This window comes from Xenopus laevis, chromosome 6L, assembly GCF_017654675.1.
Source record: "Xenopus laevis strain J_2021 chromosome 6L, Xenopus_laevis_v10.1, whole genome shotgun sequence".
NCBI lineage: Eukaryota > Metazoa > Chordata > Amphibia > Anura > Pipidae > Xenopus > Xenopus laevis.
Genome location: NC_054381.1, coordinates 51,841,040 through 51,862,976, shown reverse-complemented (window position 1 = coordinate 51,862,976; position 21,937 = coordinate 51,841,040). Strand labels below are relative to the sequence as shown.

The window sequence follows — 21,937 nt, the reverse complement described above, 5'->3', positions numbered from 1 at the left end:
AGGTGGTTCTTTACAGTGAGGACAGTGAGGTTGTAATGCACAAAAAACTCAAACCTTTAGTTTAGAGGTTTGCTTATTCTTATTTTTAAGCTCAGAGTTCAGAGTAATTTTCCGTTCATATTTTTTTAAATAGATTTTTTAATAAAGCTCATGACTTTTGTAGTTTTAGAGTTTGTAAGTTTAGTCATGGTTTCAAAATACCAGTAAAACCACAAAAATTAGACTGCCGATAAATAGGCCCCTTAATGTTTAAAGTAGTAGTGCTAGAAAAGCAAAGGTCAGCAAAGAAAAAGCACTAATGACTCAAATAGCATTTCCATAACAAAATCAGCTTCACCCTTATAGAATTGTTGTTTTCTACACTTATGCAATTTTGTATTTCCCTTGATTGGCGCTCAGTGAGTAAGAAAGTAACTAAGCCAAGCTTGGAGCCATCATGCATACCCTAAATGGATTTGTCAATAGAGTGGAAAAGCTCACAAAACAGTGGTGTTTTTCCCATACTGATCCGACACTAAGCAAAACTGAAAAGCCTAATGCATTGACTGCAGCAGCAGTCTCTGTTTATTCTATAAAAAGCCAGCGCTTCCACTGCCACTTCTGAGTTTGCCTTTTCTAAAAATGATTTTTACATTTGCAGGGGAAAAAAGGAAAGGAAATGGGAGCAGGAGAATAGTGAAATTTTTAAATTTCTGATGACTATTGGTATTAAAACTTGTAGGTCTCACCTTTTAATACTACCTTCACTATAAAGATTTTCTCTTCCTTATTCTGTACCTTGTTATTTATCTCCTACCTACAGCTCTTAGATGCTCCTATGCCTCCAATTTTCTTTCTTTTCTCTGTCCATCACTCTCCTGGATACATACCGATTCATCATAATGGCATATAGACATCTTAGATATTTTTGGAGTATCAGGGGCAGACACCTTTAGCAAAGGACCCTTGTGCACAAATAAAGGACCCCATGGTTAATGATCCATCTCTTAAAGGGGGTTTCCCTGAAACAATTTGCAATTTGTTTTATTTTTTTTATTATTTGTGCTTTTTTGGTTATTTTCTCCAGTTTGGAATTTCAGTGTCTGGTTGCAAGAATCTGGTTTACCTTAGCAGCCATACAGAGGTTTTTTTTGGTATTTTCTCCAGTTTGGAATTTCAGTGTCTGGTTGCAAGAATCTGGTTTACCTTAGCAGCCATACAGAGGTTTATATGAGAGACTAGAATAAGAATAGAAGAGGCAGAATAGAAAGACGTGGTCACAGCGTCTCCTGGCCAATAGTATCTATGCAAATTACATCCAGCTACAAGAGCAACTTCCCAGCAACTAGGTAGATCAGGAAGTATAGGGAATTAAAGCCATAGGGACATATTTAACCCTATGGGTCCTTACATATAGATATACTAAGCATCAGTATATTATAGTACCCACACAGTTTTGCAGTCCAAAATGTAAGTGTGAAGATTGCAAACCCAGGTTCATTGTATTTGCAATTAAAGAAAAAGATCATAATCTACTTAAAGTACTAATAATAATGCAGGCAGCGCATGTTAGAAATGAGCACACCTAATTGAATAGTGAGGGCTAATGACTGCACAGCGGGAGACTGGGATGCACTGATAGCAATATGGAAAGCATGAATCAAAGTAAACATCTGTAGGGCGAATTAAATTGAATTTCTAAGAATGCTCCTAATTTGGCAGTGGTGTTTCTGAGTAGCAGTAATGAGCCCGCATTGTATTATTTCCTTCTCTTTTGATTTGTTGTTATATTACATTAGATTGCTACTCAATTTGTTTTCTCTATTATGGTTCCAAGCTAACCAAGGTAACCACTGGCTCATTGCTTGTAATTGTACTATAAGGGTGGTTTCCATGGTAACCAATGTGTTTGGTAATTGGCTGTGTATACTTACATACAAAATGTGATCTCTTTGCCCTTATCTTCTATGGAAAATAAACTGGTCAGCATATGAGTCTGACCATATTCCTAGGCTTTCATGGTACCATCTTGTAGGTACTGTATATGTTGCACTAGGTGTCACCTTTACCACCAACCTACACTTATAAGGTTATTGTTTAGTTGTCCAGACACAGATGCCTGTTCTGCCCCTGATGAGAATTCAATTTGATTCCTAGACTTTTGGAATTAAAGAGCCTTTATTTTAAAGGATTAATGAGGGAATGAATTAAGCGATTAGCAGAATACAAATACACAAAACAAAGTTTCCAAATCTAATTTGGTGCCTAATCATTTTTAAAACCTAATTAATTGTGCTTTGTTTTTGTAATTGCAAAATGATGACTTTTCCATTAAAAGGTTTTTTATTACATACATTGCACACAGAAACAAATGCGTTGACAAACTCATGCAAAACTTATAATAAACAGTTCAACTGTTAAGGGGGGTATTTATCAAAATCTGAATTTATCTAATTTATTTATAAAATATTCTCCAACCAAATTCTTTAAGGGTTATTTCCCCTTATTTATAAATACATTTTCCCAAAAATTTCCTGTGTGGGAAAAACAAAAAATTTTTAAAAAAATTCAGATTGATCAAATTTTTCTGATTTTTGCCAGAAAACCACAAAATCTTCGGATTATTGCACGAAACTCATCACAGATCTTGATATCTTCGGGACTTCTCCCATTGACTTATATACAACCTCGGCAGGTCTGAGATTCCGGATTTTCGAATTCTGACTTTTTCCATCTTCGGGGTACAATAAATCCCAAAAAAATTCAAGTTTTTTTCTTCACTAAAAATTCAGATTTTATAGTCAAAAACGTAATATTATGCAGATGAAACATGGGGCATCATAACAAAATGTGCTCTGCAAAAATAGATACCTACCACAAAACTGCACAATAATCTTGAAACTGCAGAAGGGATGAATTCCTATCATTCTTAACATTTTTAAAAACATATATAAATGAACTAACTGCTCTTACTGTAGCAATGGACATATTGAAAGTTTTATATGGAGGATGTCTGTAACAAGAAATTGTGTAGGAGGAAAATAACAAATACGAAGAGAAGTATTGATGTCTAGAGTCGTATCATAACTAGAGCAACAATGCCACTTGCCAAGGATTTTAGTTTTTTTCTGTATTTTGTTTTCACGGCACTCACCTATTGGAAAAATGTAAAATATATTAATAAATATGAATAAGCTGATTCAAGGAGTGTTTATAATTTCTCCTTCAACAACTAATGTAAAATCGATTTAAATTATTATGCAAGAAGCCATCCATATAATAAACAGAATGCATTTCTGTCATTATTGATATATCTTCATTAAAGGAAATCATATTCCCTCTGTCCTCTCTAACCACAGGTAGTGCTTCCAACATTTATTTTGGAGAAAAGATCCTTGCTGGAGATGTATGCAAATTTCATGGCCCATCCAGACCTGTTTTTGTCCATTGCAGCCGGTGCGACTCCCGAGGAAAGAATGATCTGCTTTGTGGAATATTACCTAACAGCCTTTCATGAAGGTCGGAAAGGAGCTGTTGCCAAAAAGCCCTATAATCCAGTTCTTGGTGAAATGTTTCACTGCAGTTGGGATGTTCCCAAGGAAAATGTGAAAAGTTTCCGAACTCAAAGTGCCTGTAAGGAAACAGCCACACCTCCAAGTTCCAATAAAGAGGCATACAAGTTGCGGTTTGTAGCCGAACAAGTGTCTCATCATCCGCCAGTGTCTTGTTTTTACTGTGAATGCAAAGAAAAGAAAATGTGTGTGGATGCTCATGTGTGGACCAAAAGCAAATTCCTGGGGATGTCAGTTGGTGTATCCATGGTGGGAGAAGGTATGTAATAAGACCAAAATGTCACTCTGATCTTTTGCAAATAATTTTTATGCAATGACTGTAAGAAAAAGTAAATATTGGCATTATTATTTTCAGTAGTAGTAGTTGAAGTAATAGACATTTACATATTTTATGGAAATTTGGGACTTTTTTTCCTTTTCTTTTGGGGGAATAGTTAATGGTTACAGGATTCAAAACTGGATGGAGCCCATTTACCAGTTAAGCAGTAGCCCAAGTATTGTAAAGACTTTATTAGGACATACATAAGCCTAACTCGTTTCGTGCCGAAATGGGCACTTACTCATAGCCCCAATAGTTAATGGTTGGCGGTTTGCAAAAGTTGGCGCTTTGTAAAATTGTATGTATCATATTGCTGTAAAGTAGCTTTTAAAGAACTTGTTATGCCAAACAGAAATCTAAGCAAAGTAAGCCCATTTTCAGAGCTGGAGTACAGACTGGGAGTACACCTTCATTTTCATGTTTCCATGTTACTGTCGTGTTAAATCTCAGATTGGTTATAACTACTGTATATCAAATGTAGACCTGGTTGTGATTGTAACTGTATTACATGCTAAACCAATACTAACTTCTACTGGTCTTCCAAAACGATGAGTGTAGAGGGTAAGCTACAATGAAGAGGTATTCACTGTTCTCTCTTCTGTCACTGTGGAATGATGGTGTAAGAAAACCTACCTGCCCTGGTGGTCTAGTGGGGCAGCGGGGACGCCCACTGCGCCATCATCGGCGGGGACGCCCGCCGCATGGTCCTCTTCCGGCGTCATCTTGCCTGCCTTAGGGCGCGCGCTGCGCGCCTGCGCATTGTTTATAGGCGCAAACACGCTGGCGTGTTTGCGTCAGCGCGTTTTGTCGCAAATTCTATCCCCTATAAAAGGCCCATTCTGACTGCAGACAGATGCCCGTGATAGAACTTGTTTCTAGTGGTTTCCTGAGCCTTGTGCATCTGATCTGTTCTGTATTCTGTCTGTTTGATTACCCGTGTTTGACCCAGCCTGTTCCTGACTATTCTGCATTCTGTATCCTGACCCCTGCCTACGAAAACTCTTCCTGCTTAACCCCTTGATTGACAACCCGGTTTGACCCTTGCCTGCCTGACGATTCTTGATATCTGCCTGCCTCGACCCAGCCTGTCTGACGATTCTCTTGCCTGCTCTATTTGTACTGTGACCTTCGGCCCAAAAGACTCTGCTAACAGCCGTGCCACTTCGCCAGCCAGAACATCTCGCCTTGCACCTCTCGTTAAGTCCAGGTGGCACCCAAGGTGGTCACACTACTGGTGAAGCCGAGCCAAGACCAGGGTGCTTGGCATTTGTTCTGGTATCGGGTGCCGGCCGTGACAGATGGGAAACTATACATTTCTAGGTTCTGTGTTTAAGGGAGACTGGGATGCCCATTTATTGAAAGTCAAATTTTAGAGGTACAGTATTAGAGCTTTTTGAAACCACAATTAAACTCCATTTATAGACTCACAAATGCTATGAATTGTATTAAAAGATTTGAATATAAAAAGTATGAATGGAAAAAAGTGAGGAAAAAATACAAACATCTCTAAAACTCTGAGTCTATTGGAAAATGACTACAGAAAAAAATCAGAGAAATTGAAAAGTCTGAAAGGCTAAAATAAAAACGCAGCGCCCATTGACTTCTATAGGACCCCGACTGCTTTTACTTGGAGAAGTTTTGTATTAGAGTATTTCATTATTTTTCCAATGAATAATTCTCAATTTTTTGAGGTTTAAAGACATTTTTCAAAAATGTAAAAAAAAAAGAAATCCGAATGTTAGTAAATAGACCTTAAATGTGGCTATACAATGGCTGATTTTCATTGATATTTGAAAAATTACAATAGGCGATATCATAGGAATGGCTGTACATAGTATGGCCACCTATTGTTCTGTTTGTACAGACGCACAGCCCAAATGTTCAGTAGTACAAAGATACACATATAAAACTTCCTTTCATATGATTGTATTTGTATTTGGTATGTCCATCTTAAATGTTTTTTTATTCAATATAATGGGAGGCCTGATGCAGGATCCCACAGATCTTATTTTGAGTTCATAATAGTGGGCATAGCCATATAGGTAACAACCCAACAACTGAAACCATAAATGCAAGTGCATATTTTTGTTAGATTTAAAATGCATAAATAGTATGTGTGAAAAATCCATGGCACCTCCTGTGCAGTCTAATAACCTGGCAATCATTCAGTTAGTTGTCTTAAAACACGCAGATCTGCTAATTTGACCAGGTCATAAAGATAGAGAACCAGTGTATGGAGAACATTTAGTACATTAAGAGAGGCTAACCACTGTACACAGTTGGCCCAGGTGCACACGCCCAGACCTTCAGCAAAGGGAGCAAACACCAGGAAACATTAAAGGAGGCTGGCACAAGCCTGGACCACACCAAGTAGAAGAGCCAAATTCAGATGGTAAAAGTTAAAATTTGACATTTTATTTTCCATAATCAAGAAATAAGGCCTAAGTGTCCATGGTAGACACGAAAAGCGTCAGGCCTTGGTTTTTAATTATGGAAAATAAAATGTAAGATTCTAACTTTTACCATCTGACATCTTCTTGGTGTGGTCCAGGCTTGTGCCAGCCTTCTTTGATGTTTCCTTGCATTTGACCAGGTCACCAAATGACTGGATCTGAGCCCTACTAAGTCCTGTAAAACAAAGACCTCTACAATGTGCCAATGCACTCCTCATCCAACGGCATTTCCAAACCTGCCCAACTGATATCTGGCTGATTTTCCAGTAGGTTCCGTACACAGGCCAATAAGCTGCCAACTCCGTCTGGAAGGCTAAGGTTGTCATCTATTATGGGTCTGTGTATGGCCAGCTTGTCAGCTCTTGGTGACAGTTTTTGTATGACATCCTAGAATTTAGGAGTAATAAAATAAAGTTGGAGGACTGCCATTGTCTAGTAACAGGCTCAGAAATTATATTAATCTGCTGGTTCAGTTGTAGGTCTATTACATTTTCCTTGATTTGTTTTCTGGTCATCTCATATACAATAACATAAATATTTAGCAAGCAAGTGCTAAACAAAATCTGTGTACCCATAATCTGAGCAATTTCCTAAAAAGTACATTACTCTTATAAACAAATGCTATGTAAATGCACAAATGAAATGAGACAAAAAAAAATCAGTCTATATCATTTGCAAAGATAAAAATTGTAAAAGATGTAATTAAATGAACTATAGCAAATATAGATGTAAAAATATTCCTTTTAATCTATATAAAGATAGATGCTAGTATTGCTAGTGTTCAGTGTGCTGCCTTTTATTAAAGGTACAGGAATTTTTTAAGAAGACTATTGAATTTTACCTGATAGGATTTTGGTATTTTGAAAATATGTATAAACATTGAGAAAGTGATCATGACGAAACCTTCCTAGTTCTGTATATTATAATATGATGTAAAAGTGGTCATTTACTATACTGGTGCTATCTGCCAAGCACTAAATATAGCACTGTACCATGTTTTTACAGCATTTTACCCTACATTCCAGAGGAATTTCATGCAACGCAACTTGTGCCAGATTTTTTAACACGTGTGCAAATGCCGCACCCGTTTGGGAAATTTAAGGAAAATTGTAGCAGTGTAAATGAGCCCTAAAGTGTACAGTATTTGCAGCTAGCACCACAAAATAATTAAAAATAATTAATGTTAAAGAATAAACTGGAAAACAATAAAAATAATAATAACAATGATGATAATTGTAAATAAAAGAACAAAATGCAGTTTAAGAAGACACTAGCGAGTGAAAGTTCCAAGTGCTGCTTTTAAATGAAATATTCATTTGGTTTCCTGCACCTGGATGCATTTGATTCCAAAGTATGATCTCCCTACTTCTTTCCTCCTGAGATACACACAGCATATTCCACTCACACACAGATTAATAATTCACTCTCTGCTTATTTTATTGTTTTCCAGCTGCTGGTAAACAATACTCAGGAGCCCTATGTACTCAAAGCATTGCAAGAAATACGTTTGCTTTGTAACAGTGCTGTCCAACTTTTTCCATATCATGGGCCACTTATGCTATATTTTTGGGGGACAGATTAGGTTTGTTTTGTTGTTTTATATTCTTGGTTATGAAAAAAAACAAATGAGTTCTCCACATCTATTTTATTTGTTTGATTGCATAATATACTGTACATGCGGGAAAAATTCACATGCCAGAACTTATTGGAACGTCTTTATTGGTTATCCATCTTTACATACTTGGTGACACATAACTGTATTGCCATACAAGAGAAATATTGTGGTTGTGTTGAACTTTAAATTTGAAAAAAAACATTTTGGAAAAAAATGATGTCATTTAAAGAGGTTAGTGGAGCTTTTGAGCAGTCTGAAGGTCACATCTGGCCCACGAGCCTCCAGCTGGACAGCCATGCTTTATATAGCTTCTCTCTGTGATGCCCCTGCTCTCATTCTCATTTGGCAGAACATCTGTTGGGGCAGGTATTTTCCCTATATGGTCCCTTTTAGCCTGTGAAACACCAGATGACATTGAGGTGCACTCATGTGACATAAGATTGTCATTGAGAAAGGATGACTGACACAGTTCGGGACAAGACTTGCCTAACATCAGAATGCACCCATGATACTGTCACCTATTTACCCACTTTAATTATATCATACTTTACTAGTTTGCACAAGGTTTTCATTATTTAACAGGGCAAGCCAGACTTTACCAAATAGGGTCTACTTTGTGTGCAGTTATCTTATCCAGGATAGCTTTCAAGAATAATGGGAAGTAACTAAAAAGGTTGTTTGAACTTTTTATGGATAATGTTCTGCCTCTGTATTCTACTGTTCGCCATCACCAGTTCAAGATCTGTTGTTCAAAATCAAGATCTGTTGTTCAAAATCAAAATCTGTAGCTCAAAATCAAGATGTAACACTAAGGGGCAGATTTACATAGGGTCGAATATCGAGGGTTAATTAACCCTTGATATTCGACTGCCGAATGTAAATCCTTCGACTTCGAATATCGAAGTCGAAGGATTTACCGCAAATAGTTAGATTGAATGATCGAACGAAAAATCGTTAGATCGAACGATTAAATCCTTCGAATCGTTCGATTCGAAGGATTTTAATTCATCGATCGAACGATTTTTCCTCGACCAAAAAATTGTTAGAAAGCCTATGGGGACCTTCCCCATAGGCTAACATTGCACCTCGGTAGGCTTTAGGTGACGAAGTAGGGGGGTCGAAGTTTTTTAAAGAGACAGTACATCGATTATCGAATGGTCGAATATTCAAACGATTTTTAGTTCGATTCGAAGTCGTGGTCGAAGGTCGAAGTAGCCAATTCGATGTCCAAAGTAGCCAAAAAAATCATTCGAAATCCGAAGTTTTTTATATTCTATTCCTTTGAGCTAAGTAAATGGGCCCCTAGCACCTAGACCCATGTTGCTTAAGGAATGACTAGATCCTTTGCAGACGTTCAAGATTAGGTTAATGCATATGTGGAGTTTCCCAGGCACATGGTAATGTGATAATTATAATAAGTTAGAGCAAAAAGTGTCTACAGAATCACAATTATTAACAAATATCATGTACCATTCACATTTTGTAGTCTGTTGTGTACATTAATTGAACATAAATGCAAATTTATCATGTGTAAAATAAGTATACCCCTACATATATCACTAGCTAACATACCTAAAATAAGGCTCTGGTGCATCAGACCAGATTTGAATGATAAGAAGATTGGGTTAGATAGGATCTTGGACAACCCTGTTTTATTGAAACCTCAGACATTAAGTCTGGTTTGCTCTTTGTTGTTGTTGAAGTGTGTGATATCACTATGCCTAGAATGAAAGAGCTCTCTGAGGTTTTTAGAAAGAATATTATAGATGCCTATGTGTCTGAAACGAATTTATAATTATCACTTAACAATTGTACATCAATAATATTACTGTCTGCAATATTACAAGTGGAGAAGATTGGGCTGACCCTGCCATATATAAGCCAGTCCTCCTCAGTTCCTGTACTTGAGTATTGGCCTTTGCACCCGAACACTGTGTTATGTCCCTAACTCTTTGTTTCATGCTCTGGCTCTTGTTCCTGCTCTTGTCTTGCCCTTGCTCTCACCCCTCTCCCTGCCTCTCTCCCTCTCCACCAGTCCTGGTCCTGTTCCTGTTTTGCTGTTGTTCCAGTCCTGTTCCAGTCACCACCTCTTCACCTTCACCACCACGCTCCTGCCAGTCACTACCTCTTCGCCTGCACCATCCAGTTCCAGCCCTGGTCTCTACACCTACTTTGTCCCTATCTGCTATCCTGACTCTTCACCCTCATCACCCTGATCTGTGCCTACGGCACCCCTTCTTGGTTCCTGTGTGCAAAATACCAGTCCCTACCTCAAGTACTCACACCTTCCCCACCTTCCTCTCCATTGTATCCCTTACAGAACAAAGATCAAGTATTGATATTTCCATATTTATTAAAAAGGAACAACTTTACATGGGTAGTGCTCACTTTTTCACATAACTGTGCAAGGAGTGATGTGTATTTTATTACCAATCAGTAAAAGTCTTTATTGCTTAATAAAAAAATATGATTGTTTATTTGTGCCCTTAAATCAAGAAATGTTTATATGGAAAAATCACACACAGTCACCACATTAAGATCCCTATTACTAACCCTGTATAGGTGGTCTTATATATTATACCTTTATTAGCCATGTTGTTCCGTGATTTCCTTTCCTTTTTACTTTACCTCTTGCTATTTCTGCATTCCATAAATCATACCATGAAAGGCTGCACGGCATTAAAGCCAAGTCTGCCATCTGTGAAACTCTCACTTACATCATTGTGATCACCTGAACTGGAGATCATTGAGTTTCCTATTTGCAGCCAGATTCTTTGAAGTGCAAGTTGGCTGCTCCAGATGAATTTGGCCAGAATCCCAGGAATATTCAGAGAGATGAAAGAAGCAAATACATCCTCTTTACAGTTAAAGTCTATAATGGTTTTTCAGAATGGCATAATAAATGTTTTCGTGTAAGTAGTATACTTTGATTAGGAAAAGGCAATCCAGATGCAGAGACGGTTCTCCGCCACATTTTCTTGTTTCTGTGCATCAGAGATTTAAGAACGGATTTATCAAAGGTCAAAATGCAGATTGTTTTCCTTCTCATTAAACAAATCCCTTTTTTCCTGCAGATCGCATTTATTTCTATTTTTCAGTTTGGCTTATCTTATCACAAGTATTTTCAGGAGCTCAAACTTGCCGAGATCCATTCTTACCAATGGGCAGTATTTTTTATTTTTTTTATTTTTTTGTAAAACTCATTCATGCAAATTTTCCCTTCTTGCATAATGCAGGACATTTTACTTTTCTTTATATTTGTTATTGACTTCTTTTACTGCCAGCCTACCATAAAGGACCTATCTCTTATAAAATACTTGGGATAATGTTGATAGTGTGACTCCTTATAAAAGCCTTTTTTGTGCTCTTGTTTTCAGTAGCATTTTATGTCTATCATCAACATAAGAACATTAGATTGGGTTTGTGCTAAAATCATATTGTTCTCTGTACTTTCACAAACCAGTATATATGGTTATAGTTGTGGTTTACAGTTCACTACACGGAGGTACAGAACTGTTAAACAAATACATTTCAGTTTTTAAATATCTTAAGATTTCAGGGTGTGCGTAGCTCCAGGGTCCCCCCGCTTTAATAGAACCAGCAGGATGTGCACAGTGGCAACTATATGGAACGATTTTGATACATTAATGTACAATAGCCACTCGTTTTTAACTGGACAGATTGCTTGTAATTGTTATCTGTTGGTCCCTACTGTGGTGAACTGAAATCACAGCGAGAATTTCACGCCTGCATAATTGTTGCCTAAAAACATAGAGTCGCACTCCATGGGAGTAAAATATGAAGGCCGTCACCATAACTACTTTCACTTTAGACAGAATGGGGTCGAATAATATTAATTGCAATGTAATAGACTGTTTTAAAGGAGAAGGAAAGGTTAAAACTAAGTAAGCCTTATCAGAAAGGTCCATCTAAATATACCAGTAAACCCCCAAAGTAATGTTGATCTGAGTCCCCTGTCAAAAGAAACACAGCATTTCTTTCCTTCTATTGTGTACTCATGGGCTTCTGTATCAGACTTCCTGCCTTCAGCTTAAACCTCATTGCCCTGGGCAAGAGCATGCTCAGTTTGTTCCTCTTCCCCACCCCCTCCCTTCTCTACTGTAATCTGAGCCCAGAGCAGGGAGAGACTCAGGCAGGAAGTGATGTCACACCACATTAATACTGCAGCTCCTATACTAAAACAGAGTTTCTAGAGCCGTTTACTCAGGTATGGTAAAATATTCTACAGAAAAAATATAGCATTCTAGCTTGCACTATTGCAGCTAATCTATTGGCAATAAAATGCCTCCGTGGCTTTCCTTCTCCTTTAAAGTCCTTGTTTCTTTTCTTATTCTGTAATGACAAGACTGTTCCCCAAGTCTTTTTCTGACCCACCATGATAAAAGCTTGCATATCTTTTTATAATATTGGTCCTTTCTAATAACATAGATTTGAACTGTATCTTCCTTTAGAATTTGTAAACTGATATTTGTAATGTAATGGTTTTGGCTCATTTTTCTTTCAGGAATTCTCAGGCTTATGGAGCACGGTGAGGAATACGTTTTTACACTACCCAGTGCCTATGCTCGCTCTATACTCACAGTTCCTTGGGTGGAACTGGGGGGTAAAGTCAGTATATCCTGTGCTAAGACAGGCTACGTTGCCACAGTCATATTCCAAACCAAGCCTTTCTATGGAGGAAAAGTCCACAGGTATTTAATGGCATGCCCACTGTGAATCAGATAATTGCTTGTCAATGAAACCCCTACAAGTTGTTTTTATTGATGGCTTCTTAAATTGGTACAAATGGAAACTCTTGGTTCAACTTTTGGTTCACTGGTCAGTTCAAAATAATTTATACTGTTGTAAGGGTTGAGCAGTGAGGGATGAGCTTTGTCTAATCTCCTTTTTAACAGTCCCAATTTGAGTAATACAACTATGATGCATGGTTCACACATGAGGAAATTCAAAAGAGGCTAGAACATGTTAAGATAAACAAAGGTCCGGGCCACATGGTATTCATCCCAGGATACTTAGCTAGCTTGTGATGTGCCAAACCTCTTTACTTAAGTTTTCCAGGATTCATTGAGGTCTGGCATAGTGCCGAGAGACTGGTGAATTGTGGTGCCGCTATTCAAAAAAGGATCCCGTTCTCAGCCTCAAAACTATAGGCCAGTTAGTCTGTCAGTGCAAATCATAATAATATTAGTGTGTGCCAGCATGGTTTTATGCGTAATAGATCTTGCCAGATTAACTTAATTTCTTCTTAATTTCTTTTTATGAGAAGGTACAGGGACCTTGATTCTGGGATGGCAGTGGATGTGATTTACTTAGACTTTGCTAAAGCATTTGATACAGTGCCACACAAAAGGTTACTGGTTAAATTAAGGAATATTGACCTGGAACACAGTATTTGTACCTGGATAGAGAACTGGCCAAAATATAGACTACAAAGAGTGGTGGTAAATGGAACATTTTCTCATTGGACCAGTGTTGTTAGTGGAGTACCGCAGGGTTCTTTACTAGGTCCCTTGCTTTTCAACTTGTTTATTAATGACCTGGAGGCATTAAAAGTACTGTTTCTATTTTTGCAGATGATACTAAATTGTGCAGAACTATAGGTTCCATGCAGGATGCTGCCACTTTGCAGAGTGATTTGTTTAAATTGGGAAACTGGGCAGCGAACTGGAAAATGAGGTTCAATGTTGATAAATGCAAGGTTATGCACTTTGGCAAAAATAATATAAATGCAAGTTATACACTAAATGGCAGTGTGTTGGGAGTTTCCTTAAATGAGAAGGATCTAGAGGTTTTTGTAGATAACAAGTTGTCTAATTCTGGGCAGTGTCATTCTGTGGCTACTAAAGCAAATAAAGTTCTGTCTTGCATAAAAAGGGGCATTAACTCAAGGGATGAAAACATAATTATGCCTCTTTAAAGGCCCCTGGTGAGGCCTCATCTGGAGTATGCAGTTCAGTTTTGGACTCCAGTCCTTAAAGGAATTGTTCAGTGTAAAAATAAAAACTGGGATAGGCTGTGCAAAATAAAAAAATGTTTCTAATATAGTTAGTAAGCCAAAAATGTAATGTATAAAGGCTGGAGTGATTTGATGTCGAACATATCAGTCAGAACACTACTTCCTGCTTTTCAGCTCTCCTCTCTTGGTCAAGAGACTTGAGGGGGGCCACATGGGTCATATCTGTTGCTTTTGAATCTGAGCTAAATGCTGAGGATCAATTACAAACTCACTGAACAGAAATGTACCATGTGGCCCCCTTTCAAGTCGCTGACTAACTCAGAGTTATAGAGCTGAAAAGCAGGAAGTTGGATTCTGGCTGTTTTATTAGACATCTGTTCCCTCCAGCCTTTATAGATTACATTTTTGGCTAACTAACTATATTAGAAACATTTTTCATTTTGCACAGCCTATCTATTTACACAGGTTTTATTTTCATACTAAACTGTTCCTTTAAGAGGGATATAAATGAGCTGGAGAGAGTGCAGAGGTGCAACTAAACTGGTTAGAGGGATGGAAGACTTAAATTATGAGGGTAAACTGTCAAGGTTGGGGTTGTTTTCTCTGGAACAAAAGGTGCTTGCGAGGGGACATGATTACACTTTACAAGTACATTAGAGGACATTATAGACAAATAGCAGGGGACCTTTTTACCCAAGTGGATCACCGTACCAGAGGCCACCCCTTCAGACGAGAAGAAAAGAACTTTCATTTGAAGCAACGTAGGGGGTTCTTCACAGTGAGGACAGTGAGGTTGTGGAATGCACTGCCAGGTGATGTTGTGATGGCTGATTCAGTTAATGCTTTTAAGAATGGCTTGGATAATTTCTTGGACAGACATAATATCAAAGGCTATTGTGATACTAAACTCTATAGTTAGTATAGGTATGGGTGTATGGGTGTAAAAAGTATTAAGGGGTGTGTATATGGATGCTGGGTTTTTATTTGGAGGGATTGAACTTGATGGACTTTGTCTTATTTAACTATGTAACTATGTAACTAACTATATAATCTATTTCCAGTAGTGGCTCTCTTCTCCCTTGGCATTTCACAAGGGCAAGCAAAGGCACTATGCACTCCAAGGAGTATGCTGTCATTTTCAGAGAACTGAAACCAGTTACATTTCATCTGTAGACTTTATTTTAACAACATCTTTGTGGCTAAATTGCCATAACATTGTTTGAATGCTTGATAGGCTGAGTGGGTACCTCAGAGGGCATCTCATTGATAGATGACTGCCTTTCATCCCAGAAAGAGGGTTATAAGAAATGAGAATGTCAGTCCTTTAACTAAGACTGCATGTTTTTAGGACACCATCAATCAAAATTAGTCTTGGATGTGCTGCCACGCACATAATTCATTTTGCTTTCATAAATCAACGCCATGCATTAGCACAGTATCATCTTATCAACGGCTAATCTTCATTTCCTTCAATTGGGGTAAAAAGACACAATTCTGCATAAGAATACCCATATGTACAGACTTTCGGAGTAATTCTTAGAGAAGAACCATACATAGCCAATAGCCAAAATGTGCTGGTCCAGCAGATTATCTCATGGAACTTGTATCTCATCGTTTGCATCTCTCTAAAGATAGGCAGGCATTCATAGCCTACACACATAATTATTTCATTGGTTACATAGTTACTTTTTTTTAATTCAGTCAATAAACATTGATAAGATTGTATTAAAGGCTGAGTAGGGAGATCAGTCCAAAAGATACCGGTTTTTTTCATGTCCAGTGAACAGTGGGGGTGAAGTACTGAGCATTTAATTTCTATATGCTTTGTTGTCCTACAGAGTCACAGCAGAGGTCAAGCACAATCCTACCAACACAACAGTATGTAAGGCTCAGGGAGAGTGGAATGGAACTCTAGAATTCATCTACAGTACTGGAGAGACCAAATTAATTGACACCACCAAGCTTCCGGTCATCAAAAAGAAAATCAGACCATTGGAGAAACAAGGACTGCGTGAATCAAGGTGAGGAAGCTGGAAGATATATATATATATATATATATATATATATATATATATATATATATATATATATATATATATATATATATATATATATATATATTTATATATATATATATATATATATATATATATATATATATATATATATATATATATATATAAAAATAAGACAGTTTAACAGGTTACTTTAATCACTTACATATAGCTCCCCAGCTGGGGTCAAAAACTTGGTATCACTTTCTTATAGTGTATTTTTTAATCATAGTAATTATAGTAATCATATTAACGTAGTAACGTAATCATAGTAACGTAGTTGGAAGTACAAGGTTACATAGCAAATATGTATTCTTCCTTTCTTATGGTTAGGGAAGAACAGTTGTAACTGGTGTTTCTCATCTCACATAAATATATGGGTATACAAATAAGATATTAAATATTTAGGGAACTTGCATTGTGACAATTTTATACTTTCATTGGGGAAGTATTCACTCCCAAATGATCAGATCAGCCCAATTCGGCCCAGCGCAGGGGTGGGCAATGATCCATTTGTTTGATGACATTGCCGTATTAGCAGACCTTTATTTGTATACCCAGCTTTATTCCTTTATGAACCATTGCCTTACAGCTAAATGAGGAATTATGCCCTTAAACACTTTCATACACAATGTAAGCTCAAAATATAACTTGATAAATGCCTACTGTTTGCCAAATAACTGCAGCTGATTAACAAAACACATAATACTGCAGCAAAATGAAATGGAAAGCAAGTTTATCGTAACAATAATGGGCAGTATCAAAGTGATATTAAATATTCTAGTTTTCTGGAACCGTTTAGAAACAGCGGTAGAAGCTTTCCTTATAAGATGGGAGGTTAATGAATGTTTCTTTGTGAATAAAAGGAAAGCATTGTTTCAATCAGCTTTTCTCTGCAAACAGTAGCACACATTGAGATGCTGTTTGGGAATAAGAGAGATGAAAGGTGAGATTTGGGGACTGTGAGATTACTGGGGCTCAGTGTAATTGCTAGAACTGTGTTTGCCTTTGTGTAATTAGTATAGTATAAATAATTCTGGAACATTAACATGGCTTGGATTTAACAGACGCAGAAAGTGTCTTGTATAACAATATTAGAATAAAATGTTTTGCTTTGCACCCATCATGGCAAAATGGAACTATGGAGAATAGAAGACATATTGCACATTCCAAGCTTAGATGCACCAGTATTACTGGCCTAATCACACCAACTAGCATGTTCCCGAATGGTTGGATTCAGTATTCACATAAATTCTGGCAGACCAAATAACCTATGCTTTTAGCTCAGGCTGTGATAACAGATATTGTTTCCATGAAAAGGATACTCTATGAATTGACTATTCTTTATAGTGACTGGTCCAGAAATAGCAGCGATGTCTATAGGGTTTATTTATGACCATTAGCGCAGTTGAGCAAATTTCCCCGCACTCAATGGCATTAGAGACTGCTTGCACTTGCGCTTGGTGCTGCTCACAACTTGCTACCTCCTGTTCCCGAATCAAGACCAGTTGCACCTATTGACACAGGGGAACACCGTCTCCAAGCCAGGCAGTAGGTCAATGTTCCCACAGAGCCTTGCATCAATCACTGTATCACAGTTGCACCAAATGAATAGGGCATACATGCCACTCATAGGTCAAATGCCAGAAATATTGCCAACCAGATTTGTAGTTGTAAATGGCACCTTATGTGTTGTAGTAAAGGAATATGGTCAGTGGAGCTATATATCTGGTCTTTCTGTTATCGCTTTCATTTCTTTTAAGGGACACTGTCATTGGAAAAAAAAATTTTTTCAAAACGCATCAGTAAATAGAGCTGCTCCAGCAGAATTCTGCACTGAAATCCATTTCTCAAAAGAGCAAACAGATTTTTTTATATTTCATTTTGAAATCTGACATGGGGCTAGACAAATTGTCAGTTTCCCAGCTGCCCCCAGGCATGTGACTAGTGCTCTGATAAACTTCAGTCACTCTTTACTGCTGTACTGCAAGTTGGAGTGATATCATCCCCTTCCCTCCCCCCCAGCAGCCTAGAAACAGAACAATGGGTAGGTAATAAGATAACAGCTGCCTGGTAGATCTAAGAACAGCACTCAATAGTAAAATCCAGGTCCCACTGCAACATATTCAGTTACATTGAGCAGGAGAAATAACAGCCTGCCAGAAAGCAGTTTCATCCTAAAGTGCTGGCTCTTTCTGAAAGCACATGACCAAGCAAAAGGACCTGAGATGGCTGCCTACACACCAATATTACAACTAAAAAAAAATACACTTGCTGGTTCAGGAATGGAATTTTATATTGTAGAGTGAATTATTTGCAGTGTAAACAGTGTGATTTAGAAATAAAAACGACATCATAAAAATCCTGACAGAATCCCTTCAACAAAAAAACATAAAAGCAATACATCATGTTAAGTCTACCATCTGGCCCTGGCCTAAATACTCTGCCAGTTATAGTTCAGCAGCACTAATCTGATCCTATTCCGAGATGCTAATACATTCTAATAACATATCACACTGACATCTCACATATTGCTTGTTGATTTCTTGCTTTTGTTGTTTTTTTATGAAACAGACGTGTATGGGAGAATGTCACCAATGCCTTAAAATCTGGGAATATTGAAGCAGCATCGGAGCAAAAGCACCAGCTGGAGGAGAGGCAGCGAGCAGACTCCAGGCAGAGGGCATCACTCAACACAACATGGAAGCCAAAGTATTTTATCAAAGAGGCAAGTGCTGTATCTAATTACATTTCAGAGTGTGTGGCATATGAAATCCTGCTTTTTTTCACAACTAGAGCATTGACAATTACCTGGAGTGTTTTACTGGCCTGCAAAAGTTTATTGCACAAGACTCGCCGAAAGGATCAGATCTGAGCCCATAAGAAATGTTATTAGATGAAATGCAGTGTGTCCGTGTACTAATAAAACAATAATACCTGGAACATAGGGATGTTATTAGTATGGTAATGGGGCAGATAGTGATGTTTCCATGCTATTATATAACAATTATGCAGAGCTTTGAAGCTTGTAAAATTATTGGCAGAGAGAAATTTGCTGTGTCACATATTCTTGAAACCCTGCAGCCGTCTTATGTTTATATAAGTGAGATCTGATGTAGAGGTTATATCATATGGCAGATGGGTAAAATTAAAAAGACTCAGTGCAGTGACCTGCATTATAAAGGCAGTAACAACACATATATAAACCCATCATTCTTTATCTCACTTATTAAAGTTGCTCTGACTCACTGAGTCTATGTGCTGATATAGACAGCTTGATACCAATGCACTGGATAATTTTATCAGCACCAGTGCATGAACCCAGAGCAGCCAATAAACAGTGGCGTAATTAGATGTTACTGGGCCCCACAGCAGATTAATTTTAGGGCCCCCAACACATCCAGAGGGTGTCCAGTTGTATCAATACATATTGAAATTGCTCAATTAGGATTTCATGGGGCTCCCTATACCTCCTGGGCCCCCCAGCAGCCGCAGGGTCTGCTTCTTCTGTAGTTACGCCCCTAACCATAAAAAATATGCACTTATTGTCTTATTTACATTAGACAGCTGAAAGATGTCTATGGTTACTACATGCCCATGGTTACTACATGTAATTAGTGGTGGGTTTGTGCCAATAAATAAATAAATACAAACATATATTTGTGCTTACCCAGTCTGAAAGCTGCAGTGACTGCCATATTTCTACTTTCATTGCTAATGGACAAGTAGAACTGTGATGTGTTACTGTAATTATCAAGGGTTTTCTTCTTCCTTATTTGGTTATTATCTGGATACTATTCAGATGGCCTAAAAAAAATCTTACAGTTAACATAACTGATAATCTAATGATTTAGAGATATGGAAACACACTTACTAGGAATGTATTTGTAATTATGTGCCTGGATAGTTCTGACTTCTGACTGAAACTGGTGTCCTTTGAAAAGTTCAGCAACATAGTGTGTAGCATGCCTAAATGTCAGTCCCATAACTGCTAGGATGATGTTAGTCGAGAGCAGGGATCCCCAACCTTTTGAACCCATGAGCAACATCGAGAAGTTAAAGGAGTTGGGGAGCAACGCTAGCATACAAAATGTTCTTGGGGTGCCAAATAAGTGCTGGGATAGGCCATTTGGTAGCCCCTTTGTGGATGGTCAACCTACATCAAGACTCTGTTTGGCAGTGGACCTGTTTTTTATACAGCCAAAACTTGCCTTCAAGACTGGAATTCAAAAATAAGCACCTGCTTTGAGGCCACTGGGAGCAACATCCAAGGGGTTGGAGAGCAACATGTTGCTCACGAGCTACTGGTTGGGGATCACTGGTCGAGAGCATTATATAAACAGTAAGGCAGGCCCCAGAACTATGGGTCAGCAGAAGAGGCACGTGCCTATGGCGCAAAGCTTGGGGGCACCAGGCACATACCTCATAAGCAGCCACCCCCTAGTCCGCCACAGAAAAAGTAGATGCACGTCCTTCTTTGCGCTCGTGCATTCTCCTTTGCACATGGCCGTGCGGGGGCCAGAGCGCGACTTCAACATAATGGGGCGGCCAGCCGCCATTGCCCGGCATTGTGGTAAGGTCACATGGTGGTACATTACCAAGGCAAACTGTAAACTATAGGGATTTGGTGTAAACTATGGTATAATTGGATAAAAGACATCTGATTCCATATGGTATATGCATGATATTCAGGCCTGGATTTGTGGAAAGGCCACCTAGGCCCGGGCCTAGGACAGCAAGATTTTAGGGGGGCGGCATGATGCCCAACCACACCCACATTGGTTGAAAAACACTGGGGATGTGCTGGAGATACAATAATTTTTTAAATTTCCCATGCGTCATCCCCATTGATGATCAAAATTTGCACAATAAAGGGGAGGGAACAGGGGCGACAAACGGCAGTGGGCCTAGGGGAGCCCACTATGTAAATCCGGCCCTGATGATATTTGCAAATTGGAATAACTACATGCTGCAATAGGGATCTGATCATATTTACCATGAAGTTAAAGGTGTTGTCAGAACTGACCTGTTGGCTTTATCAGCATGACCACTTGAAACATAGAAACTGTTGCCTGACGTAACTTTTTGTGCTTCATTCTTTTACAAAAAGAAAGAAATTGAGGTCTCCGCACTCAAACATTGGATTAAAGGCACAAAAACTTTATATAAAAGTAGCAAAATAGGGTACAGCAGCATCTAACGTGTTTCGGGCACAACCTCCCTTAAAGGACCAGTAACATCAAAAAATGAAATTGTTTTGAAGTAATAAAAATATAATGCAGTGTTGCCCTGCACTAGTAAAATTGGTGTGTTTGCTTCAGAAACACTACTATTGTTTATATAAATAAGCTGCTGTGTAGCAATGGGGGCAGCCATTCAAAGGAGAAAGGGCTCAGGTTACACAGCAGATAAGCTCTGTAGAACATAATGGAGTTATCTGTTACCCACTATTTATCCTGTGCCATATAGCCTTTATTCAATATCCACCATTACTACACAGCAGCTTGTTTATATGAACTATAGTAGTGTTTTTGAAGCAAACAGATCATATCAGCTTTACCAGTGCAGGGCAACACTACATGGTATTTCCATTACTTTAAAACACTTTCATTTTTTGAAGTTACTGTAAAACTTTAAAATGCTTGAGAGTCTGAGACCTCAGTTTCTTCTTGACTGTAAATAAGTGTTGGAATGCCATGAGGAGACTGCAGCTGGCGACACCACAAATTAGTATTACTCTTCATCGATTCTCTACTTTGAACTCATCCTTTTGCTAAACTCAACACACTTCTCTTTGATTATTATTGTCCAACAAGGGAAGGCATGAAGGCACCCCCCATACCCCTCCCCGCCAACTCTATAACTTGCATGCCATTTAGATGGGCAAATTATGGTGAAATGTTTCCATTTGTTAATATATGTCTCCCTTCTTTGGAAATGTGAGCTTGCCATCTCCCAAGTCGTTATG

General features: G+C 38.2%; 1 protein-coding gene across 1 annotated transcript in view; it reads left to right on the top strand.

Moving 5' to 3' along the window:
• osbpl10.L (oxysterol binding protein like 10 L homeolog) overlaps nucleotides 1-21,937 on the top strand; it is a 193,081-nt gene that overhangs the window by 168,386 nt on the left and 2,758 nt on the right. Inside the window, exons 8-11 of the mRNA XM_018267474.2 lie at nucleotides 3,339-3,810; nucleotides 12,464-12,650; nucleotides 15,754-15,936; nucleotides 18,544-18,697. Of these exons, the coding sequence (XP_018122963.1) occupies nucleotides 3,339-3,810; nucleotides 12,464-12,650; nucleotides 15,754-15,936; nucleotides 18,544-18,697 (996 nt within the window). The remainder of the gene's footprint in view (nucleotides 1-3,338; nucleotides 3,811-12,463; nucleotides 12,651-15,753; nucleotides 15,937-18,543; nucleotides 18,698-21,937) is intronic.